Source organism: Scheffersomyces xylosifermentans (genome assembly GCF_036884685.1).
Source record: "Scheffersomyces xylosifermentans strain CBS 12540 chromosome Unknown RJT20scaffold_6, whole genome shotgun sequence".
NCBI classification, from domain to species: Eukaryota; Fungi; Ascomycota; class Pichiomycetes; order Serinales; family Debaryomycetaceae; genus Scheffersomyces; species Scheffersomyces xylosifermentans.
The window spans coordinates 832,545-857,076 of NW_027042944.1; the positions used below are offsets into that span (position 1 = coordinate 832,545).

Consider the following 24,532-nt stretch of genomic DNA (forward strand, 5'->3'; position numbering starts at 1 on the left):
GCACCGAATTGCTGCAAAGATTTCGCTTCTGCATCGAATAAGAGACCAGGTCGCAATGATCTTCAAGCTCAATAACAAGACTACTCTTTGAGTATACATTCGACAATATACTTACATATCTAATGTACCTATGTATATGCATTGTCTAACCAATGCAAATGCTAATTATACCTCAATACTCGAAGTATTGATCTTTTCCACGTCAGCTAATTCCAAATCTATATTAATAGATTCTTCGTTTGCCAAAATATCTTCATCAACTTCAGGGATCATATCGTATGCCCCTCTATCGTCATCTTCATTCTCTTCGTCCTCCTCATCGATATCATCCATAGTGCCGTTACTCATTTGCTCTAAGTGCAAGGTATGATCCACCAAGTTAAGATAAGCATACATGAAGTTGGATAACAAGACTTGCTCTCGTAAAGACCTCTTTGGATTGGCCAATTTCAAGTGTGACAACCGGTAAATCGCACGCTCGACATGTACTGGGAATCTGTAGTCCAACATCACCAAGGTAGACTGTGACGGTGGAGGCAAGGGGAAGCCAAATGCTGAGTCGGTAAATTCTATTGGTTGATTAGCCTTCGAAGTTCTCTTAATTACTTTCTTTAACTTCTCCTGCACTTCCTGTGTAGTCTGTGGCTTGTTGGTTTCATCATCATTGGAATCATCGGAAAGGTCGCCTATTTCATCTTCCTTTGTCTCTTCTTTAATAGTATCTGGCAGTTTGTCCTCGGGCTCGTCACTCTTTTGTCTTTCCACTTTAGTGAGAGCTTTGTTCTCTTCCAAATCTTTTGCTTTCTTGTCATTCGTATCTGGATCTTGGGAGCGTGGTATATTCTCCTTGTTGTTAGCAAAATAACTGTCTGTGTCTATATCCATGTCAGGAGAGTCCAATTCCCGCTTGAGATCGGCATCAATGGCGTCTAAAGTAGATTTGGCGGATTTTTTTTCCTTGTCTAAGAGTTTAGCCTTGCTCTTCTTCTTGAACAAGCTGCTGGTACTCTTCTTAATAGGCTTTACCTCAGAGTCAGATTCATAGTCAACAGTCACTCCTGACTCCTTCGACTCCACACTTCTAATGGAGGAGGCACTAGATACATTCCTCTGTGGATTGGAAACTGAAGCAGCTCTCTTTTTCTTGAAAAACTTAGAGATAATGTTCTCTTTGCCTGCTGTCGACTCTGAATGATGAATACCCGCACTTGTCGATCTCTGTGGAGAAGTAGTTGGGCTCTCATCCTCCAGGTCACTCACAGCTAGTTCAGGGTTGGAGAATGAACGAGTTGGTAATTTCTGTGCATCTGGGACAGGCGGTAAGTTTGCAACATCGATTGAGGAGACACTTGAGGAACGATCTCTCAACCAAGCCCAAGACTTCTTCTTTTTAAGCTTCTTGACGGGGCTTACATCAACTGCCGCAGGAGCATTGGTTGTATCGGGAGTTGCATTAACGACGTTAGAAGCCTTAGAAGAAATAGGTTCAGCGGAAGTTACAAAATTTGCATGCTCACTATTCTCAGCACCATTTCCAGTCAATAAACCAAATGACTTCTTACTTCTAATCTTCTTAGTTGGTGATATATCCGTATTATCTTCAGAATTTTCCTGCTGCACTTTATCCACAAGTCGTTGAGGGTTTCTTTCCTGTATTTCAGGTTCTGTCGGCAATTGTGCCACCTTTCCGGTTTGGTTCTCCTCTAAAAGCTCGAGGTTAGGAGAAGGATATGGTGAATCAGAAATAAAAGGATTAGACTCCATTTCTTGCATCAAAGACTTCGACGACCTCAGCGGATCAAGAGTGCTGATAGGCTGATATTTGTATGGCTTCTCTGGGGATGACTGTGATAATGGTTGTGGAACTGCCTCAAACTGTTGAGTAGGAGAGATAGAAAGATATTCGGTTATATCGTGGAGTTCCTCTGGAGTTGAGGTGATAAACTTTGGCAATCCCTTCTCGGGGCTCTTTTTTGCAGGTGTCAACTTCTCTGGAGAGATATTTGGTGTTGAGGTGACAAAGTCTGGCAGAGATTCAGAAATGGCTGGAACCCCATCTTTTGTTGGTGTCAATTGAGGAATTGTTGAAAATTCCTTCTTAGGCGAAACTTTTGGTTCCAAATCCTTCAAGCCTTTTTCTCTCTTGGCCTGCTTTTTGGGGTCTAAAACCCTCCTTTCGGGAGAAATCTTTTCATGATTCAATTCCCCGGGAGAATTCTTTGTAGGAGAGGCCTTGGAATGAAGGAGTTTAGAAGGAGATATTTTAGATGGGGAAATCTTAATTTGTGTGCCTTTAGTGTTAGATAGTCTGGTCGGAGATGCCTGTCTAGTAGGTGAAACCTTTGTTACTCTTGATGGTGAAGTTGATGTACCTCTCACTGGTGATGTGCCATTCCTTCTGGGAGAAGTTCTTCCCCCATTCACCCCATTTCTGCTCTTGTCCTCTCTTCTATATGCCTGTTGGCGACCAAGTTCCTTTAATGCTTGCTTCTCTATACCCAATGAATCTTCATAGGAGAGGTCTTGGTAGCTTAACTCGAAACTGAAATCACTGTCGTTAGCTTCACTGCTTCCGGGCAGTTCGGTTCTTGCGGCTAAATCATTTGGAGTTCTACTCATATTTCTCAGCGGAACAGCGGAAAGAGGAGTTGACTCCAGTTTGTTCAAGCTTTCCTTAAATTCATTGATTTCCGAACGTAACAAGTCCAAATTATCACTTAATTGTTTTGTTTTCGTCTGAGAAGGAACTACATAGGGTTGGTGGAGGGTGCGTTGCTTACTGGTTGAAGTCGAAGGTTGCTGTAATTGGTGTTGTTGAGGTTGGTGCTGGTGCTGGTGTTGGTGCTGTTGCAGTTGAGGCTGAGACTGAGACTGAGGCTGAGGTTGTGTTTGCTTTTGTGGTATTTGTGATGATTGCAGATTCTGGCGCTGACTCTGAGGGTCTATGCTTCTTTGATGACTACGGTGATGATGCCTAGTTCTCTGAGTTTGATGAGATTGTTCCGCTTCCTGAGTGGCCTGTTGTAGTCCATGATTCTGTGGCCTCGATTGTGGATACTGATGACTACTTTGATACTGCTGATACTGCAATTGCTGTTGCTGTTGCTGGAGAGACTGAGATTGCGACTGCGCTTGCGTTTGCAGCTGTGACAGCTTGTAGTTTTGCTGTTGAGGATTTTGTTGTGGAACAATTTTGCGAAGTCTCTGCTGTGATTGGGCTGGAGTGGTAATATAGTGTGGCTGTTGACCAGGCATTTGTTGACCTTGTAATTGAGCTTGATATGAATGCAGCGATACCTGTTGTTGCTTAGGTACTTTGACGTAGCTTAAATTAGTTGAAGCGCTGCCACTCGATGGTAAGCGCTCTCTCATACCCTCTCTGCCATCTCTTTCTCTGGATTCTCTATCTCTAGACTCTCTTTCTCTAGGCTCTCTTTCTCTGGAGTCTCTAGCGTCTCTATCTCTTCCATCACGGTGCCTTCTACGTTTCTCTTCTATAGACATCATCATTTCTTGCTTGACTTGTGCAGATAAGCTTGTTGCAGCCATGCGCTGAGTACTATGACTACTAGAGAGTTGCTTCTCCGGATTCACACGAACACCAGAGCGATGCAGAGGCTCCTTGTTCTGCGTCAATGAAGCCAGTTGGCTCTGTTGAGGCGTCTCATTGGGGTTTCTGTAAGAAAACAAAAACTGGGAATCCCGAACGTTTCTCTTTTGATGCTGCTTCGGCGGTTTAGAAGAACTGGATGGTGGAGGTGGCGTATTACTGCTGTTACTGGAATTATTTGCTTTAAGCGGTATAATCTCACCCAACGTTGACAGCAAGTTACTTCTCAAAGCCGACAACTTTCCGTGTTTGGTTTGTTGAAGCGATGATCCCGATGCTCCACCATGTATTGGACTGCTTTGGGACTGTTGTGGTGTTGTGCGGTATGCGCCGGATAACCTAGGCTGTTGGTCAGGAATAGTTTGCGCTGGAGGCGAATGTTGCTGCCCACTTGATAAGCCAGATCCTGACTGCTTCCTATAATCCGGTCTTCTGCTTCTTTTTAAAGCAAAATCCCTTGCCAACTGCAGCTGAGAACGAGCGACATTCTGCAGAGCCATTGTATCCACGTATGAAGTCAAAGGTGATCTTTCTGGGGAGCCCCTTTCTGCGTTTCTCTGGGCAGACATCTGGAATTTTTGCTGTAATCTTTGCTGAATTTGAAGTGTGGAAAGAGGAGGAGGGGACGATGGTGGTGATACAACTGTTCGTTTATACCTAGTAGGTGACTCTGGGTCTCCCACAGAATCTTCTTCGTCCAATTCATCAAGACTGGATGAACTACCGTTTAAATCAACAATATTACGATGCAGTGGGGAGGTATGAGGAGGAGAGCTTATCTCTTCGAATGCAAGCTTCTCGACATCAGTATAACCAAGAGAAGAAGTAGATAATGTCCTGGCTAATGTGACAGCATCTGTGGCGTCCATTCCAGCGATTTTAGAAAGCTTCTCAAGCTCTGACGTTAATTCACGCAACGACGGATTAGAGAACCGTTTATTGTTCACGTTCCAAGACTCTCTTTTAGAAGCACTTTCAGGCAGTTTAAGTGCATTTACACTATCCTTGCTGGGAGTGTTATTGAAGCTATTTCTATTAGAATTTTGGGCACTGACACCTTCGTTGTCTTCACCATTCTGTTCATCATTTTCATTCAAAATTGTTGCATCGCTATCCCTTACACTTGAACTCAACGAGCTGTTTCTGCTTAGAGTGCTCTTTCTACTTAGTGTACTCTTCCTGCTCAATTTTCTTTCCATAATCTCTTCGACTTGTGTCTTAAGATGGCTCTTGAAGGAATCTGGATTCACCTGAGGATGCAAGTTTGCTGGTACCCATAAAAGAGGGTTGGTTGGGTCCAAGATCGTATCGGCCTCTTCGGCATCATAGTATTCGTCTGAGGATTCGGCAGTGGAGCTGGAAGCGAGGTCGTTCTCGACTCGGCGATTTGGAGACGGTGGCTGTCTCTGTAGAGAGCCATTTCGTGATAGAGAATTCTTTCGGAGTAATAAGTTCTGCGATGCTATGGATGACTGGTTGAGTGGAGTATGCTGTTGTGAGAGATTGCTGCCTGGAGATGGTGGAGACAGAGACAACTGATGTGACGGCGCTGAAGGGACAGATCCGGGAAGAGGTAAACTACCTTCGTCGTCAAAGAGTTGTTTGTACTGGACATCCAACTCGTCCATCATGGGCAAATCAGGATCATAGTTCATGAGATGTCCGATGGAAAGTCTCTTGAGTGCTGCCACCATCTTCTTCTCCTGCTCAATGTCCTGGACGGCGGACTGGTAGGAAGACGGCTGGAAGTGGGACATGGTGAGGTGGTTATGGAGTTGTGGGGAGCTTCTGGTGAATATTTTAGTATCGTTATTGTTTGTTTTTTATATTTGTTAGTTCAGATGGTTTCAAGGGAGTTATCGGCGACGTGATATACGGGGTTGTAGGGAATGTCTATTAGCGATTGAAAACGAGTGTAGTCATATAGCACAACAAACTCTGGACGGGCGAAGTGAGTGACGCGGACTATGCAAATATTCTGGAGTCGTTGTAATGGATAATGACAAAGAAACCTCCGGTGGAGCGGTTACGAGTCCTTTGAGCTATCAGGCCTGGTGATGAGGTGTAGTGGCTTTGGTTTATGCCTTTTGATACCAAAACGACGTGTAACCCTGGTGTTTTTTGTCCACTAGTCGGTCGGTAGTAGTGGGGAAAAAAAAAAACAGATCAACAATAAAGAATTCGATCCGGCAAAAAACTCAGTGTAACACAAGACAAAATCCACAGTTCAGTGTATAGAGGACAATGAACAAGGCAATCAGTACTATGATACGGGTAGCAAAGAACAGATACAAACTAAGACAAAAGAAAATGATAAAAAGTGCAAACGCCAGAATGTCAGAATGTCAGAATGTCAAAAGCAAGTGAGAGAGAGCCAGGTAAGACAGAAATCCAAAAGCCAAACAAAGACGACAACGACACAAAAAACTGTACGAAGACGAGGTAGTGGCTTTATTCTGCTTGCAACACGATGCACACTGGGAGTCTGGAGGATAAATATAGCACCAGTCGCGAACCTAAACAGATGGAGACGCAAAGATTGGTAGATTAGGAGTAAGAGAACGACAGAGAAAGCAAGGCAACCAGCAAGGCAAAAAAGCAAATGCAAACCAGAAAAAACAGAAATCGTAGAAATCGTAGAAAATCCAACCCAATGAAACAATAAAACCGTCTTGCTACTGTGAAACAGGTACAGAAACAGTAAAACTATGGTGAAGTTAGGCTCCTGTAAACAGAGTTTCTATGGCAGAGCTTCCGTACTGTAGATCAAACAAAACACGTTATTTTTTTTTCTGGAGTGTTTTTGTGTGGTGAGCACTGGCAGTAAGAAATACCAGTGAATGCAGCGAGAATAAAGCGTATTCTGGGTGACGATAAAGGATTAGTTCTGCAGTGGAGGTGGTCGGAAGAGCAAGCAGTGGCCGGGCAGAAACTTTGCTAGGGGTCTACGGGTTTGTTGTTTTTGGTACTGGAAGAAAGGTGAAGAGTTCTACAATTTCTTACAAATCGCTCAAGTGCCATGCTGTCAGGGGTGGAGGTGGGGTGGTCTTTTCACAGGTTATTTCCAGCTGATGTTCTCTGCTCACTGTTCCATATTCTTCGCTAGTACTACCGACCTCCGCATTCCTAGCGAATCGACATTTCCGCGTCTGCTGTGCTGGGAGTTTAGTGTGCTCTATCCTCACTAGATCTGCAACTACGGTTGCATCTGATTGATCTCAATGAGACGCGATTGGAACCTATGATGAAATTTGCTGTACGTAGATATGCTATTGACGTGGAAGCCCGCACAAGGTACGGTCACACTCCCTTAATGGTGTTGTTTGTCGCCAAGTATGTACTCTGACTGGATACGCCTCAACTAAGATTCAGGAGGTACCTGTTGGCAACCCTGTTTTGTCGTCTAATGTGTTTACGATTACGTAAGTTGGTCCCTAAACGTCTATTTTTTTTGCAGTTTGAAGCAACTTCTACAGACGTGTCATTTGGTTGCAACGTATGTATTCTATTGTGAGGAAATATGTTACGTATTAAATCTAATTATAGTCATTATAGTAGCATATAGAAACCGATAGACCCAGCCAATATCAAAGTGTAGTAAACTGCCGCATGTACCAGCGTTGCTCCGCTGTCAACTACGATGGTGGGGAATCCTATCAAGTTGCACATACAATGGATGATGATCGGACACCACAAATTTCTCTCGTACTTCAAATATACATGATTGGCGAGGACCCCGAAAATCGAGGTGTAGGCAAATTGAAATACAGTATTGAATGCAATAATTCCAATTGAAATCTTCGTCGTAGTCAACAAGCGATATGCATGATGTAAATGTGCTATACCAAAGAGGTAAGGAGTATACCATGCATTAGTTATGGCGGAGATTATACCTCTATAAATTAGTTCTTCAGTCACTGGTGCAAAAACATGGTCCCTTACCCCCTCAATAGTGGTGAAATTCTCCACCCAATCATATGCAATCGAGAATGGCTCCAGAAAATATAGATATAGGGGACCCATGTAGAGTGTTGAGATGAGCAAAAGGCTTTTCATAACATTGATGACATCGTTGACGATTCCTGTAGATTGGGTGAATCCTGGAAGTATTCCGAAGGACTTGACAGTCTCCAAGTAAGGAGAAGACTTTGCGAATGGAACCATTATTAAGAGTGCAGCGCATAGAAGGCTAATTCGCTTGAAGCGAAATCGAATAACATCCGGGTCATTCCGATCTTTTCCTTGTATATTTTGTGGCTGAATCCAATATATGGCCACCACGTATGACGTGGCCACCAGAAATGCCAGAATGAATTGGATCATAGAGCCCTTCGTGATGTTACTGGCAAAGAGAAAAGGGCCATTATTGAGAGTAGTAGAGTTTCAGATTTATATCAACGGTTTCAAATTTCTTTATGTGCAGGCCAATATCGTCTAGTCGTGCGCGCATTGGATTTAGATAAAATTCTCTGGGGTAACAACAGCTTTGTTGCAAATACATCAAATTCAAGAAGTCATTCTCAACAGCAAAGGGACAACAAATGGTATTCCCTGCGGGATATGAAATTTCGGTGAGATCTACGGAAATTCTCCATCATTTCTTTTTTGAATAATATATGTCCGAAGGCTAAGCAAAACAAGTATTATCCATCCTGTGATGCAACTAAGTAAAATAACTTAGCTATGACACCAGTGCAAATATGTAATAGAATTACATCACAGCGCCACACTTTAATGCGCATTGTATACCCCATCGCATCATATTACCTCATTTCCTAGCTCACTTCTCACCACTTAACTACTAACCCAACTTTTCTAAGCACAATACAGTCTCATTTTCATGTAACTCGCTCACTCACTCTTAGTCTTACTCTCTCATGCTCCTCCCATCCACCGCTGTCGGCCATTTCTTCTCACCGCTTTTCCTGCAGACACTCCACCAATCGAACCGCACTCGTTCCTTCTGACTCATTCCAGATTCGATATCCGTGCGGACCTGCAGCTGGGCGCTGATAAAGCCAATGGATTTTGTTTCAGAGTCTGGAGAATAACTGTGTTGATTGATAATTTGACATCAATATTGGCAGAGCAAAAGTTAGCGAGTGAAAAATTTCATGTAAATAGTTGAAAAGGTATTATTTGTCTTTCTGGGAGGTCAAATCTTAACGCTTTCTTTCTAACACGCTTTTCTCAACCCTCGCGACCATGTTAAGAGTGAATTTCAGAAGCCTATCCACTTCATCAAGACTCCTTCGGGGTCAAAATCTAACCGAAAAAATCGTTCAAAGATACGCTGTTGATCTTCCTGCCAACAAAAAGGTCTTCAGTGGAGACTATGTCAGCATCAGACCAGCTCATTGCATGTCCCACGATAACTCATGGCCAGTAGCTACTAAATTTATGGGACTAGGCGCTACCAAGGTTAAGGATAACCGTCAGATCGTTTGCACCTTGGACCATGATGTCCAAAACAAGCTGGAAAAGAACTTAGAAAAGTATCATAATATTGAAAACTTCGCTCGTGAGCAGGGAATCGACTTCTATCCTGCTGGAAGAGGTATTGGACATCAAATCATGATTGAAGAGGGCTACGCTTTTCCTCTCAACTTGACTGTTGCATCTGACTCCCACTCTAACACTTACGGTGGTGTAGGTTCTTTGGGTACTCCTATTGTTCGTACCGACGCTGCATCTATTTGGGCCACAGGTCAGACATGGTGGCAGATCCCACCGGTTGCAAAAGTTGAGTTACAAGGCAAACTCCCAGCTGGCGTTACCGGTAAAGACATTATCGTTGCACTTTGTGGTGCATTCAACAAGGACGAAGTTTTGAATCACGCTATTGAATTCGTCGGAGAGGGAGTGGAGAACCTCCCCATTGACTATAGACTCACCATCGCCAACATGACCACTGAATGGGGTGCCCTTTCTGGCTTATTCCCAGTGGATAAGAAACTCTTGGACTGGTACAGACACGACCGCTTGCCAAAGTTAGGTGCAAATCACCCAAGAGTTAATGAATCAACTGTCTCTGAATTAGAGAACAATGCAGTAAGCAGCGATTCTGATGCTGTCTATGCCAAGCACTTAGTTGTTGATTTGGGCTCATTGACTCCTTACATTTCGGGACCAAACTCAGTTAAAATCCTGAATTCATTAGCTGACTTAGCTAATGAGAATATTAAGATTGACAAGGCTTATTTAGTCAGTTGCACAAACTCTCGTTTGAGTGACATTCAGGCCGCTGCCGATGTTCTTCGTGGACGCCAAGTTGCTCCACATGTTGAGTTCTACGTGGCAGCTGCTTCTTCTAATGTCCAACAGGATGCTGAAGCTGCAGGTGCTTGGCAAACAATTTTGGACGCTGGTGCAAAGCCATTGCCTGCCGGCTGTGGTCCTTGTATCGGTTTAGGTACTGGGTTGTTGAAAGATGGTGAAGTTGGTATTTCAGCTACAAATCGTAATTTCAAGGGTAGAATGGGTTCCAAGGATGCTTTGGCATATTTGGCTTCGCCAGAGGTCGTTGCAGCTTCTGCTGTGTTGGGTAGAATTGGAGGTCCAGAAGAATTACATGGTGAGGCTGTGCCTTCCACTAGAGAAATTGTCAAGACTATTTCTGAGACACAAAGTTCAGAGGTGGCAGCAGATGTCGCGGGTGGCGCCGTGGAGGTCTTAGATGGCTTCCCTAAGGCTATCGAAGGAGAGTTGATCCTCTGTGATGCTGACAATATTAACACAGATGGTATCTACCCAGGTAAGTACACATACCAGGACGATATTCCTCGGTCAAAAATGGCTGAGGTTTGTATGGAAAACTACGACTCTGAATTCAATGGGAAGACAAAAGCGGGGGACATCATAATCAGTGGTTACAATTTTGGTACCGGTTCATCACGTGAACAGGCTGCAACAGCTATCTTAGCTAGAGGAATGAAGTTAGTCGTAGCAGGTTCTTTCGGTAACATCTTTTCTAGAAATTCTATCAACAATGCATTGTTGACATTAGAAATACCTGCATTAATCAACAAATTGAGAGCCAAGTACAAGGGTTCAGACGAATTAACTATCCGTACTGGATGGACGCTTAAGTGGGACGTTACAACTGCCCAAGTCGAAGTTAAGGACAACGAAGGTAACATTGTCTTGCAGCAGAAGGTGGGAGAGTTGGGAACCAATTTACAAGATATCATTGTCAAAGGTGGATTAGAGGGATGGGTTAAGAGCGAATTATCATCCAAGTAATACTTTGATCAAGAACAAAGCCTGAGGAGCTACGGCATGTTCCGAGAATGTGCCTTAGTGCCCCGTCCTAATTTCAATACCATTGGCATCGTAATTCATAATCATATTAATAAAAGTTAAGTACTTAACAGTAGATTGATGTAGAACTTTCTAGAGCGAGTGGAGAGCTATTTCATCCCCCACTTCAAAATACGAGAATCAATGGTCACAGCATTGCTAAGACTGACTTTCGTTAGAAATCGCCATGTCAAGGCGCCTACGGGCGCCCAGGGACTCCGTTCCATTTTCTTCACAGGCTGGTGAAGGTTATGAGTGACGGTTATGTAATGCTGCAAACTAAAAATGGATTGTATGCAGTCTTCTTCAATGCAGCAGTTCGTTATGTGCCGTCGGAAAAGACATGCGCAGTTCCAGAATGGATAAGTGGCTTCTATTTGTAACCTCGAGTTCCATTCCTGCACTGTTAGGCAAAAACAATAGAACCGGTAATAAAGCTCATTGGAGTCAGCAACGGCCGTTTTTGCTCCACATTTCAAGAATATGGAGAGAAAAGGTATAAATACCTTAACTTTGCAGCATATCTTTAAATGTACGAACAATCTGCTTTTGCTCTTTCAGTTGACAACTCATTATAGGAAATACTTTTTTTTGCATCATTACACTGAGCTCACGGCCATCTGTTATCTCCAATCTTACACATTAGAAGACCCCACATTTGCAATCGTCTCTTATTCTCAAGTGCTTTCAAATCGCTGCTTGCCTACAATCACAATGAATTCTGTAAAAGTAATGGTCCACAATACGACGGAAAGGATGTACAATATCCTCGACTCCATACTATATTATGTAATGAACATCGTGATGATGGTACTTCTTTTCAGCGACCTCATAATGGACTTTAGTAATAGCTTCATTCACAACTACAACATCGTGATGTGTTCATTGAAACACAAGATGTATAACAATATCAATTGAGCATAGGGGTTCCCTGAGACATAAAGCCGCATTCGATCCAGAATGCAAACACGCTGTTACGATCAATAAGTTATGAAAGGCGATGGTTTATTTAGGAGAGTTGCCGACCTGCCAGCATACCCATAGTATTGGTGGTGCATACAACTAAGGATTATAATTTAGTTTTGTTATTATTATTAGTTTATTATATTAAGTGTAGAGGGGAATTGGTGTTCCCGATAAAAACACCAGATAAAAGTACGAAATTCTTGAGGACTTTTTTGAAGTAGCGGATTAATCAATCCTATATTTTTTAAAATAATCGTAATAACCTACAAACTTTTGTAGAAGTATACTAAACACGAAATCATCACCTTTGTCTGGGCGCTCTTCCGGCGTGATGCATACGGCATACAACCATTTTCGCTTATTCATTTCTCCACACTTAGCATTTCATGACTACTTCTCCGCTCTTAGACCGAAAACCATTGGTGAAACTCTTTACTATAAAGGGATTATCTGCAATATTCTATCAACTTCATCTCGCATTGCTCAGGTGTTTTCGCAATAGGAGATTTTTTCGTTAGAACTTGATTTGCTTTGATGTGGCCATACTTCCAAACAAGGCATTCCCCCGCTTTTCACAATAATGAAATTATGCAATAGAATTCTTGCTATAAAGTTACAGAGGAGACAGGTCATCTCATTGACTCAGGTTGCATGTTTACCTTTCTAACTTGCTGTGGATCAATTGGTGATCGTGGAGGATGAGGTATGTTTCAATAGTGGTGAATTAGAACCTAGCAAAGGAACTGCACAGACACAATGGAACACTAGACTTTACTATCATAAATCAATGGAACTAACTTCATGTATTGATGTAGAAAATATATCATTATAAACAACGATACAGGATATACGAGCATATAGGATAATAGATTATTGGACAGACTTAACCAAGGATTCATATCTCGCAATTCATACAATAATTTTTCAATTATACGGTGGTCTTTTTCATTAATATCTCAGTGCTACTGAATTCTAAGGCTTTTACTGGCGTACAACAACAGTAGAGTGGCTGGCCTCAACAATCTTTGCTTTCTTCTCGACTAAGCACATGAAACTTTATTGAGAGAAATGAAGCTTACTTTCAGCTTTCTAATTTCCTCCTATCCACCCATAAACAACAATGTAACAGAGCCCAGTTTTTCTTACATTGAATAGCTACCAGCAAAGAGCACACTACATTATCACAGATAATTGATAAGCATCTTACTCTAGAGACATTGTAAAGAATAATATAAAAGGGAGACTGTATGTAACTATTTTTGTACCTACATAACTCAGTTATATCCTCAACGATATTCTATACAACCGATCAAGCAAGGATACCAGACTTATTAACTCTTAATACTTGTTCAATCGAGTCAATTACCGATTTTTCTAAACTGATATGCTCAAAACCAAGTATTTTTTGTGACTTCTTGTCATTAATTTCAGAATAGATGGAAAAATCATAATTGTGTGGTTCACCTTCTGGGAGTTTCTCATGAAATTGAGGAAAGTTCTCTCTCACAATGTCAAGAATTCTCTGGAAACTAAACCTTTGAGTTCTCACGATTATTCTCTGTCCTTTTGTCTGGTCACTTTCAAAAGCTATTAAATGAGCACGGCCCACATCTCTGACATCCACGAAATTACCTTCCGTCTTTGGAATAACGTCTCCTTTCTTTAGCTTCAAAACCGAATTGACCACCTCAGCTGTCATATTCAATGTTTCTGTTACATCCTCATCCCTTGGCTGGGGCCCGAAAATCATCACAGGGTTAACTGCTGTAAGAGTGAAATTTGGTTTATTATTCTCAACAAATTCCCATGCAGCTCTTTCCGCAAATGTCTTCGATCCATAATATGCATGTAGACCATCAATTTTGGATTCTTCATATGTAATAGTATTCCACACGTCTTCACCACCTACAAATTTAGGGTTAGATCTTTCAGATAAAGAAACAATTGCACCCCAAGAACTTGTGTAAACCACTCTTTCAACCTGAGGAGCATGTGAGTGAATTGACTGCAATACGTATTTCGTACCTTGGATAGCAGGAGCTAAGATATCCCTCTCAAGATCAGAAGCAGAGAATATTGCAGGTGAAGCTGTATGTAAAAATATCGTAACTTCTGGGTGCTTCTTCAAGGCTTCGTCAAATGCACCTTCTCTCTCAAGTACCTCTACCACTTCGTAGTTGAATTGGTCTCCGTACAGTTTCTTCAACCTTTCTCCTTTTTCGACTGATCTCACCGAACCTACAACGTTGTAACCTTTCAGGATTGCTTGGCCTATGATTTCTCTGGCTACATAGCCAGTAGCCCCCGAGATAAAGATGTTTGTAGTCATTTCTATATTTATTTGTGTAATTTGTGATATGTGTTGGTTTATTGTATACTGAAATTCGACAATATTGAAGTCTATAACGCCATGGGCCGTCTTTTATAGTTTTTTGTCCAACGTTGTTTTCGCAGCTTGTTTTACAATCTAATTTCTAATCAGTGATTCACATCGCGCATTAATTTACACGCTTAATGCTTACGGCCGATAGGCTCAATATTACAAATCAAGTGAAATACTGTAAAAAGAAAGAAGAATTTGTCACCTACATTTTAGTTGTGGTTTTTCACTATCACACTGACCTCTCTTGGTTGTGTGGTGCCCATTCTTGCATTAACGTCCTAAGATGATTTGGATGATAGTTTCTGTTTTATTTAAAAAGCAAACTTATTATTTTCATAGATACATATATAGTGACCTATCAAGCATTATAAACCCCAGAAATAAAACTAACGAATTAAACCAATAATGAAGATGAATACAAATTAATGAACTATTTATATACAAACAGATCAATGATTTACTCTTCGTCTTCTTCTTCTTCGTCTTCAGCAACGGAGTAGAATTGCAATTGGTATTGGTTCTGCTTAACAGCGACGAATCTAATCCAGTCTCTGATTTGGTTCTTCTTCAAGTATCTCTTGGTCAAGTACTTTAAGTACTTACCGGAGAACTTTGTGTTAGAAACAACAACGACCTTGGAACCCTCAGCGGTGACAGAGATCTCGTCACCTAAGTTACCAACGATACCCTCAACCTTGATGTGCTCAACCAAGTACTTAACGTAACCTTCTTGGTCGAAAACACCGTTTTCAACTGGGGCAGAAACGTCAACGACGAATTTCTTAGCGGCCTTGGACTTCTTGGTGGTCTATAAATGTTTAGTTAGCCTACCGCACTTATTTATCACGATACACACTGAAAGGTGTAGAAGATAAAAAGACAGCATAGCCTCTACCGGAGCTTGCGTTTACTAGGTCTCTTACAGTATCTAGTTATGCTTTTTGAGCCAAAAAATCCAACTATCCATGGACTTTGAATGTACAACGAACATGGAAGTTGTCAAAAAATCATTTCTTACGGCAACCGGAGCAGAGTTGCTCTTTCATTTTATCTCTATATTGATAATGATATCATATACATACAATTGGAGCCATTTTTAATTAGTTCTTTAGTGGTGAGTTAGGAGAATAGCATAAAAATTTCAAAAATAATTTTCACTTATAGTAATGGTACGGTTGAAGCCTTCTGGCAAGATGCTTGTGGTATGCACGACCGAAATGCGAAGATTTCAGTCTTCTCTCCAGGGCTGTAGCCCTATAATATATTTTCGCATGTGATCAATTGAGTCATCAGTATAGTCATCTTCTTCCTTTTGGTAGCGCTGCGACAGTATCTCCTCATGACTCAGGATGATTCATTTTGTTGGCTGATGCATTTTTTTGCAATTAGATTACGATAACCTCTCCCCCTTAAACCACTGAGCCCAACACTAAGTTCGGGCCAATTAAATTTTGTACTTAGTAATTATGATATTGTTGTGTTATATATTGAGATTACTTTCTTCACTAATATATTTCTTTTCTTTTCTTACTACACTTAGACTCTTCGTAGCATAATTCTAATCACCATGAGTTTCATCACAAAGCGTTTGTTAAGCAAATCAGCTAGATTGTTGCATCCTAAAAATTCCAACATCTTGTTGGCTAAGACTTCAACTGAAGTGGACTCTTCAATACATTTTAATATTGATACTCGTCCATCTGCGGATCTGGTTACTATGAAACCATTGGACTTGGCTCTCTCTACTACTACTCCTATTAATTCTTGGACAAAGGAGCAAATTAGAGAGATTTATGAGACTCCATTGATGGAATTAATATTCCAATCACAAGTGCAACATCGTAAATACCATAACCCTCAGGAAGTGCAATTGTGTACTTTGCTTTCAATTAAAACAGGTGGATGCACCGAAGACTGCAAATACTGTGCTCAATCCTCTCGTTATGACACTGGAACCAAAGCAGAGAAGTTAATCAAGATAGAAGAAGTCATGGAAAAGGCAAGAATTGCTAAAGCAAATGGCTCAACGCGTTTTTGTATGGGTGCCGCATGGAGAGATATGACAGGTCGTAAGTCAGGCTTAAAGAAAATTGGTGAGATGGTGAAGCAGATCAACGATGAACTTGGAATGGAAACATGTGTAACCTTGGGTATGGTTGATAGTAAGCAAGCTGAAGATTTGGCTAAGGCTGGTTTGACGGCTTACAATCATAATATTGACACTTCAAGGGAGCATTACCCTAATGTCATTTCAACTAGAACATATGATGACAGATTAAAAACTATAAAGAACGTGCAGAAGGCGGGAATCAAAGCTTGTACTGGAGGAATCTTAGGGTTAGGTGAAACTCCCGAAGATCACGTTTCATTTTTATACACATTGGCTACTATGGATATGCACCCAGAATCATTACCTATTAATAGGCTTGTTCCTATCAAGGGTACTCCAATGGAGAAAGAGTTATCCGAACTTCCTCTGGGATCCGTCAGAAAATTACAATTTGATCTGATTTTAAGAACAATTGCGACTGCTAGGTTAATCATGCCTCTGTCAATTATCAGATTGGCAGCTGGTCGTTACACCATGAAAGAACATGAGCAATTCTTGTGCTTTATGAGTGGTTGCAATGCCATTTTCACCGGTGAAAAAATGTTGACCACTATGTGCAATGGGTGGGACGAAGACATTGAAATGTTGCGCAAGTGGGGCTTAAAGCCAATGAAGAGCTTCAGGAAGGAATCTCCATCAAAGACAAAAGCACGTCAACCAGAAAGTGTCACTCACTCCATCTCTAGTGCTTCCTGAATTTCATAATAACTTTTGTATATTGCAGCATGAATATTTAGAAATTAATATAGAACACTTCACGCATTCTAATCTTCAAGGCCATCTAAAATATTCTTATTTTCAAGGTCAGCATCATTTTCTGGAGAATTGTCCAGTTCACCAAGCTTATTCAAAAGAGAGTTGGTATTGTTAATTATTGGTAATGAGAATGACTCGTCAAGACTATTCTCTCCAACTTCAGAAGGTTTTCTTATTATCGTTCGTTGCTTTGTAGGCGTTTTTTCTGAAAGGCTTGCGATTGGAGGTCCCTCCTTACTTGGGTCGCCATTAGCTAGTATCACAGTATCAAGCGTGTTATTGCCTTCTTCTTCTTCTTCTTCTTCTTCTTCTTCTTCTTCTTCTCCGATTTCCTCTGCAATCACTGGAGCTTGTAAATCTGGTATGCTTTCCGAAAGTTCCTCCTCTGCTTTGTCCCTCGTCATCTTATCCAATACGGCGGTATCTAAGGTCTCTAACTCCAGTTCATTGACTTCAAATAGATCAGGTGACAATGATAGTAATTCATCTAGACCACCCCCTGACCATCCCTTTCTAGCTATTCCCTCTGCTATTTCCAATTGAGCTCTGACTAGTGATCCTGTCTTTATCAATAAGTGTTCTTGATTGAATCGTGTTATCATTGAGTTAACTTCGTGGTAATAGTCATATTTTAAACGGTCTATCTCTTCAAGTTGACTTGTCAAGTTTAAAAGATTATTCTTATATATGTTCAAGTTCCTCGTCTTCTGTTTGGCAAGTTTTAGATTTTCTAACTCCTTTTGTCGTAAAGCCTTTGACTTCGCTTTAATTTCCTGTTGGTAGTAGTTGTAGTTAACCTCATATTCTTCCTTCAATTTATTTAGTTCCTTTTTTAAGGGTCTCTCAAAGCTTGATTCGATCAAACGACTTAAGATTTGCTCGTTGCTACCTACCATGTATTGCAAGCCTCCAGCGTTGATGAGTCCATCTCCCACTGGTTTGGAGTTATTTACCTTTGGACACTTGTTCACACAATCTTCCAACGCTTCGCCAAAGTCATTGGCTGCATTGGATACATTCAATAGACTGATTCTCAAATTCTCTGCCTTTTGTAGCAAATTGGAATATACATCTACGCTGTGTTGGAAATCCTTGGAGGTCACAATGTTGGGTAAGTCCATCACGGAAGGTGAGAATGAAGTAAATGTATTCAAAGATGGCTGTCTTTTAAACTGATGTCTCTCATCAGGAGGGTAATCCCGTGAAGTTGTCTCACTATGTGTTGGAGATGTTGGTAATGGAGTCTTTTGTTGGTTCATGAAGTTGAAGAATTCCGAAAGATGCTCTGGAGGTGGTTTCGAGGGGTTCAGGAACGTGTATGGATTGTTCGCCACAGCTGTATTGGAATTTGTGTTTGGGATTGATCCTGAAGGAATATAGTTCCGATATGCCAGCGATTTCAGGCTATTTGGTAGTGAATACTCCTGATTCAGGATACTTCCTAACGAGGATTTTGTTTCAGGCAATACTGAAGTTGACTTAGTCATCCCCAGTGGAAGGTTATTAAGTATATCTTGACTGCTACCCATTATGATTATAGAATGCCAGGAGTATGCAGTGATTGTTATTTACAAATTCGGAATTGAGTGCTGGTGTTATCTCACGTAGGCGTCTCTGTGTGTACATTAATCTTTAAACTGCTGTGGAGTTGCTAAGATAAGACTGCCTAGTTTTTCCCCAGTCCCAAATGAGAAGAACACGAAAATTGAGAAATAATTTTAAGTACTGGCATTGACAACAGCTCGCACACAACCTTGCAACCGATGCATATGAAGTTGCAAATTTCCTGGTTTTCTGGGGCACTTTGAATATCAAGTATATGATGAGATTTCGTGGAATCTTAGAAGTTGCCTAATGGGTTCATTGTGGCATTGAGTTGCCTTAAAGTGATTACGTACGCGTATGATCAAAATTCGAAGCAACATTTGACATGCTTTGGAAATACAAATGAGAGCTGCTAAAAATAGTCTCCAAACTTGAGAAGTCCTATAGTTACTTTTTGATTAGCCTCACTGTATTGATCTCTTCACCTCTAGCACCTCTGGCAAATAAATCATTTGTTCAGGAGATTTTTAGAATAATGAGAGTGATTATTTAGTGCCTGAAATTTTTAATTCATATATTGCGAAAATATGTTAAAAACCAATAAAAAAAGCTAACCTTCGTTTGCTTCAAAAGCAAGTTCTACATTGAATTTTTAATCCGATGCATATAGAAAACAAGCGTGGTACTGTGAACATAAGCAGAAGATACTGTAGATTCTTAATTTTTTGAAAGAATTCGTCTAGTAAACCCTCCCTCTCAGATGCATTGTTCTGCTACCTATTCTTACTGAAATTTTGACACCTGGACTTCTCTTGAGATGTGAGAGGTAAGTCAGCGAAATCCTAAGAAACAGCATTGATAGAGAGGTAACTATTAGAGGTTAGACTTGATAGACTTGTTAGACATTACAATTTCATTGCGGCACGGATTTTCTTATTTTCCACGTGAAATGTGTCGCGTGACATTGAATCAACGGTTTAGACCTAATATTTGAAAAGGATATAAGATGGTCCCTTGGCCCAGTTGGTTAAGGCGTGGTGCTAATAACGCCAAGATCAGCAGTTCGATCCTGCTAGGGACCATTTCTCTTTAATCTTCACGGGGCGTGTGGCGTAGTTGGTAGCGCGTTCGCTTAGCATGCGAAAGGTCTCCGGTTCGACTCCGGACTCGTCCATTCTTTTTTAATTTTTAACTATTTTGTCCTATTTGTATTCTTTGAATGAAACCATTGACAATAAAACGGGTAATGACTGCTCAATACTTGATATATCAATTCTACAGCTACAGCGAATTTTTCAGCTTTTGTTGATTAAATCTATTAACAGTTCCTATAATCGAGCAGGAGTCTCTTAAGCAAAGGAATCTTTACATATTTCATTTAATGCTTCTTGGTTATCAAGTATTGCCATGGCAGCCCTAGCCATAGCCCTTTTCTTCGAAGTGTCTGTGGCTACAGATACAATCAAGTTGCGGAGAATTAATGAAACAACAGTAACATTTTCGGAATTTTTCGATACGATGTATTGTGGTATTTCACCAATCCTTCTTCCAATCTCAGCATATAATCTGTTTTTCGCATTATTATCTATTGGATCATCGTTCCCTGCTCTAATTGGGAAGATGCTAGTTTTAATTGGTGATGAAGGAGCTTTGAGTACCTCGTTAATTGGGTCAACTGTTTCCTTAACTTTTTTGGATTTAATTGTGTCCTTTCTGTCCGCTTCCATTCTCATTCTGTGGTACTTCTCCAATAATGGACGGTTTTTCAACGCATCCATAGCTGCCCTTAAACCAGCTTCTTTTTGAGATGGCGCTCTGGCTGAACCAAGAATTTCGTCTCCCATTTTGCAGTGGACAACAAAATCATTTGAGCCATTTCCTTCTTTAACAATTTCATATTGCGGGTGAGATGATGCTGTCCCCACAATGGAATATAGTTCAGACTTTGCTTCTTTATTGACGGATTCCTGAAATAAGCTATTCTCAAAGGAAGCTATTTTAGGCTCGTATAACTTGATCAACCATTCCTTGATCTCTTGAACATCTAATCCCCTTTCGATCGATAATGCACCTACATACGCTTCAAAAATATCAGCATATACCTTTTGATCACCAGACCTGAGTATGATCTCGTCAGTTTTGGTTCTCAATTTCTTGTCAAAACCGTACTCAAAGGAAAATTGTGTTAATGTGTGATTATCGATCAACTGAGACCTAATCTTTGTAAGCTCTCCTTCCGAAGCACTTGGAAACCGCTCATAAATTATCAAAGTTACCAAATTGTTCAACACAGAATCGCCCAAGAATTCCAATCTTTCATTATGGCTATTAATCAAGTCATGCTGGTCCAAGTAGGTCTTCCCATTAACTGTAGACTTGTGCACGAACACTCTTTCAAACAACCTTTGGTCCTCAATTACTGGTAATGGAGGGATCTTACTATCCCTTGGTGGAAGCGAAGATTCTTGATCTGGATTCTTTTGTATTGGCAAATGTACTTGTACTTCCTCATTGCCTTCAGTTTCTTTTAACAAATTCTTCTCTTCTTCGGTGACCTCGATGTTTCCAACGGCTATCTGATCAAATATTTTCAAATTTCCCACTTTGTACTTCGTCTTCAACCTGGTCGCTACCTTAACGTAATTATTGCTTATTAATTCTATTTTTGTGGTCTGGTCAATCTCTGGAGAATTAAGTAATTTTTCAAATCCGCTCATATCGGGGGCCTCATTGACTAACAACCTCACGTTCTTCTGGAGGGTCTTGGTAGCATATTCAAGCTTCTGAAGGTCAACGAAACCAATTGGCCTTGAAACCGGGGAGTCAAAAATAGGAGCCTTTTGTCTCTTTTTCGCTATTTGCAGATCCTCAGATTCTGACAGTGGTCCTCCATTTAAGTCAACGGCCTCATCAGTTATGGAACCTCTCTGCCTTTTGCTGGATTCTTTGCCATCACTCCTGACTTCCTTTCCCGCTTTCTCATTAGGATCCGTGTTCTCTCCTTTATTTTCGGAATCAACCAGAGTAAGCGAAATTAGAAATCTCTCTAAACTTCCTTCCAGCCCCATACTTGACATTATGGCTTGAAGGAAAGAAGAGTAATAAGAATACTGGCAATGATGAATTACTCCTTCCATGTGTAGTCATGGGCTCCGTATTAAAATTTATTTATGCAAGAGAATGTGGTCGTGCGAGTACCCGGCCAACAGGCTGCAAAATGAAGAGAGTCAACGGAGAACATGATTATTTTAAAGAAGTCATATTTCAGGTCATTTTCCTGGTATTCGTCAACTTAAATTATTTGCAGAGGAAAAGTTTATGATTGGAGTCACATATTAGACGAAGAGAAGACTAGGGAGACATCAACACTAGATATCACATAGGAAGGGTTTAACTGTCCTTTTCTCAGCTCTACTGTCAGACTGTTGTCCATGTTTTTTTCTCAACCATAGAAATGATTCCTACAATTAAGCCATTTATCGACTTTCCTTTCCAAAGTATTCAAGTGCTCTTACTTCACTAATCCTCTGCTTAGCCTCCAAGAAGATTAATCGTCAGCCATTCCATAAGATACAATCATAATAAAGTGCAACCTTTTCACGTGACTCGTCGTGTCCAGCAGATTTTTCAAAATCAGCAAAAAAATTTGGCATGTCCAAGTACTTGTTAATAGGCTCATAAGAGTTAAGTAGGTCCTTATTGAAGTCAGAGGTTAACGCAACATGAGTTTTCAAGCAAATGCCTTGCGTGGAATGAGAAGCGGAATACGCTCTTCAATAGGTATTTCAGCCATAAGATCAAATTTGCGTGTGAATTTGCCTTTTACATCATGCTATAGCACTCACCAGGCTCCAGCCGAGACGTTTGAACAAAGAACTACAGAAAAATCCTTGTTCTCCAGAAAGACGTTCTTGATGGACTACTACAAATACTTAAATGAAAATAACGAAATTGTATTATTTGTGCATCACAACAATGTCGCAAAGGCCGACAACAAAAAAGTCAGATCTGACTTGAAAAAGGCAGGTGCCCAATTGAACATCATCAGAAACAGTATCTATAACGTGTACTTGAAATCAGAAAAGGAAGAAGACCCCTCTGCCAAGGGAATGACCGAGAAGAACCGCGGCGTTGAACACCCTATATCACCATTATTGAATGGACCTACGGCCGTCATAACGATTCCAAAGTGTGAACCATCTGTAGTTAACGATGTTTTAAAAGTTATCAAGAACGCTCAAGAGAAATTAATTTTGATAGGTGCCAGAGTCGAAACCTCTGTTTTTGATGTTGTAGATATCGAGCAGTTCAAGACATTGCCCAACAAGGAACAATTACATAGTCAATTGGCGGGATTATTAACCATTTTGGGAGGTGCTGGCCTTGTGAGGACCTTGGAAACCGCTTCTAATGTGTTATACTTGACTTTGGAAGAGCGTCGTAAAGATATTGACCCTAGTGAAAAGAAGGAAGGCGAAGACCAGTAAGCATTGGAAGAACCTCTCCAAGAAGGAAACACCTTTGGCACTCCAGATCTGGATCCGCCTACTGGAACATAACCAAGCCAAATTTTTGTGCATATTGACCACGTCATATCTGTATATAGAAAAATCATATATGTAAATAGATAATAATATCTATAGAAACTAATACTTGAATATCTGTAAGTCATTCCTCTCTTGTTATCTTACCATTTCAGATCTGAATAATTCGCAGCAGAATTCGCAGCATTGAAGGTTTTGCGGACTGAAAAAAAATTGAAACTCATCTTTGCACTTAGTAGTTAGGCATTGAATTCAGAACATATTTGAGTTGTGGACTAATTAGGTACATTAGCAGTGACGGTCAAAGGTAAAGAAGACTATTTCTGAGAATGCCCAAACCTCACCAAGTTCAAGTCGTCAAAGACAAAGAAACACAATTAAGAGAGCAAAGAGATGCTGAGAGTAAGCGCAAGGCATACAGAGAAGTCAAAGAGGAGACTCGTAAGAAGCACAAGTCGGTTACTTTCGAGGCTTCGCCAACTCCAGAAGAGCCTGTAAGTGATAAGATATCCTTACCAAGAAAGAGATACTACAGGCAAAGAGCGCATTCCAACCCGTTCTCTGACCACAGGTTGGAGTACCCTCGATCTCCCGATGACATGAACTGGGAAAAGTTGTTCCCTAAGTTCTACGATGAGGAGTCCAATTCTATGACATCTTCAGTCGAAATTGCCGATATTGGCTGTGGATATGGAGGATTATTGACCAAACTAGCTCCTGAATTCCCAGAAAAGTTGATTTTGGGAATGGAAATTAGAGTCCAAGTAACTCAATACGTAGAAGATCGTATTATTGCATTAAGGAACAAACATGAAAATGACGAAGTGAATTTCCAGAACATATCTGTTTTAAGAGGAAATGCTATGAAGTTCTTACCAAACTTCTTCCGCAAGGGCCAGTTGTCGAAAATGTTCTTCTGTTTCCCTGACCCCCATTTCAAGCAGCGTAAACATAAGGCTAGAATCATCACCAACACATTGTTATCTGAATATGCCTACGTATTGAGAGAAGGTGGGGTGGTTTACACCATTACTGACGTGGAAGATTTGCACAAGTGGATGGTTAAACATTTGGAAGAACATCCATTGTTCGAGAGATTGGATGAGGAATGGGAGAAGCAGGACAAATGCGCAAACATCATGTACAACTCCACCGAAGAGGGACAGAAGGTAACACGTAACAAGGGCTCCAAGTGGATTGCATGTTATAGAAGATTGCCAACTCCTGAGGATTGTGTATAGTAATGTAATATAGGAATAAAATGTAATTTCAGCTGCAAAACAGAAGATTGGGACAGTTCCTTGAAAAATAAAGAAAGA

General features: G+C 40.8%; 11 protein-coding genes and 2 non-coding genes across 13 annotated transcripts; 7 read left to right on the plus strand and 6 right to left on the minus strand. All coding sequences in view use genetic code 12, as the record gives it.

The window, feature by feature from the left end:
* Positions 1–165: 165 nt before the first annotated feature.
* Positions 166–5,367, minus strand: ZDS1 (Zds1p; the record flags this gene model as incomplete). Its single annotated transcript, XM_064921699.1, has 4 exons — positions 166–2,124; positions 2,350–3,904; positions 3,950–4,660; positions 4,745–5,367. The coding sequence occupies 4 exons, from the start codon at positions 5,365–5,367 to the stop codon at positions 166–168; spliced, it is 4,848 nt and encodes a 1,615-aa protein (XP_064773133.1).
* A 1,792-nt stretch (positions 5,368–7,159) lies between these two features.
* RCE1 (CAAX prenyl protease) lies at positions 7,160–7,933 on the minus strand (the record flags this gene model as incomplete). The annotated part of the gene is made up of 1 exon (XM_064921683.1): positions 7,160–7,933. The coding sequence occupies one exon, from the start codon at positions 7,931–7,933 to the stop codon at positions 7,160–7,162; it is 774 nt and encodes a 257-aa protein (XP_064773134.1).
* Positions 7,934–8,374: 441 nt separating this feature from the next.
* On the plus strand, positions 8,375–11,122 carry LYS4 (homoaconitate hydratase). Its single transcript, XM_064920607.1, has one exon. The coding sequence runs from the start codon at positions 8,816–8,818 to the stop codon at positions 10,850–10,852; it is 2,037 nt and encodes a 678-aa protein (XP_064773135.1). The 5' UTR covers positions 8,375–8,815; the 3' UTR covers positions 10,853–11,122.
* Positions 11,123–11,432: 310 nt separating this feature from the next.
* On the plus strand, positions 11,433–12,098 carry RJT20DRAFT_129719 (uncharacterized protein). The gene has a single exon (XM_064917567.1). It carries the CDS (start codon positions 11,624–11,626, stop codon positions 11,825–11,827), a length of 204 nt encoding a protein of 67 aa, XP_064773136.1. The 5' UTR covers positions 11,433–11,623; the 3' UTR covers positions 11,828–12,098.
* Positions 12,099–12,745: 647 nt separating this feature from the next.
* RJT20DRAFT_54480 (protein induced by osmotic stress) lies at positions 12,746–14,297 on the minus strand. Its single transcript, XM_064920608.1, has one exon. It carries the CDS (start codon positions 14,202–14,204, stop codon positions 13,185–13,187), a length of 1,020 nt encoding a protein of 339 aa, XP_064773137.1. The 5' UTR covers positions 14,205–14,297; the 3' UTR covers positions 12,746–13,184.
* A 418-nt stretch (positions 14,298–14,715) lies between these two features.
* Positions 14,716–15,352, minus strand: RJT20DRAFT_136214 (60S ribosomal protein eL22; the record flags this gene model as incomplete). The annotated part of the gene is made up of 2 exons (XM_064918460.1): positions 14,716–15,066; positions 15,341–15,352. 2 exons carry the CDS (start codon positions 15,350–15,352, stop codon positions 14,716–14,718), a joined length of 363 nt encoding a protein of 120 aa, XP_064773138.1.
* A 344-nt stretch (positions 15,353–15,696) lies between these two features.
* On the plus strand, positions 15,697–17,471 carry BIO2 (biotin synthase). Its single transcript, XM_064917568.1, has one exon. The coding sequence runs from the start codon at positions 15,826–15,828 to the stop codon at positions 17,062–17,064; it is 1,239 nt and encodes a 412-aa protein (XP_064773139.1). The 5' UTR covers positions 15,697–15,825; the 3' UTR covers positions 17,065–17,471.
* Positions 17,133–19,056, minus strand: RJT20DRAFT_146165 (uncharacterized protein; the record flags this gene model as incomplete). Its single annotated transcript, XM_064918845.1, has 2 exons — positions 17,133–18,490; positions 19,023–19,056. 2 exons carry the CDS (start codon positions 19,054–19,056, stop codon positions 17,133–17,135), a joined length of 1,392 nt encoding a protein of 463 aa, XP_064773140.1.
* Positions 19,057–19,677: 621 nt separating this feature from the next.
* On the plus strand, positions 19,678–19,751 carry RJT20DRAFT_t102. The gene has a single exon. It is a non-coding gene; the product is annotated as a tRNA-Ile (tRNA).
* A 19-nt stretch (positions 19,752–19,770) lies between these two features.
* Positions 19,771–19,843, plus strand: RJT20DRAFT_t103. Its single transcript has one exon. It is a non-coding gene; the product is annotated as a tRNA-Ala (tRNA).
* Positions 19,844–19,965: 122 nt separating this feature from the next.
* DCR1 (ribonuclease III) lies at positions 19,966–21,780 on the minus strand. Its single transcript, XM_064917569.1, has one exon. It carries the CDS (start codon positions 21,744–21,746, stop codon positions 20,019–20,021), a length of 1,728 nt encoding a protein of 575 aa, XP_064773141.1. The 5' UTR covers positions 21,747–21,780; the 3' UTR covers positions 19,966–20,018.
* Positions 21,781–22,367: 587 nt separating this feature from the next.
* Positions 22,368–23,319, plus strand: RJT20DRAFT_129728 (mitochondrial 54S ribosomal protein uL10m). The gene has a single exon (XM_064917570.1). The coding sequence runs from the start codon at positions 22,392–22,394 to the stop codon at positions 23,154–23,156; it is 765 nt and encodes a 254-aa protein (XP_064773142.1). The 5' UTR covers positions 22,368–22,391; the 3' UTR covers positions 23,157–23,319.
* A 223-nt stretch (positions 23,320–23,542) lies between these two features.
* Positions 23,543–24,454, plus strand: RJT20DRAFT_98594 (tRNA (guanine46-N7)-methyltransferase; the record flags this gene model as incomplete). Its single annotated transcript, XM_064921728.1, has 1 exon — positions 23,543–24,454. One exon carries the CDS (start codon positions 23,543–23,545, stop codon positions 24,452–24,454), a length of 912 nt encoding a protein of 303 aa, XP_064773143.1.
* Positions 24,455–24,532: the final 78 nt, after the last annotated feature.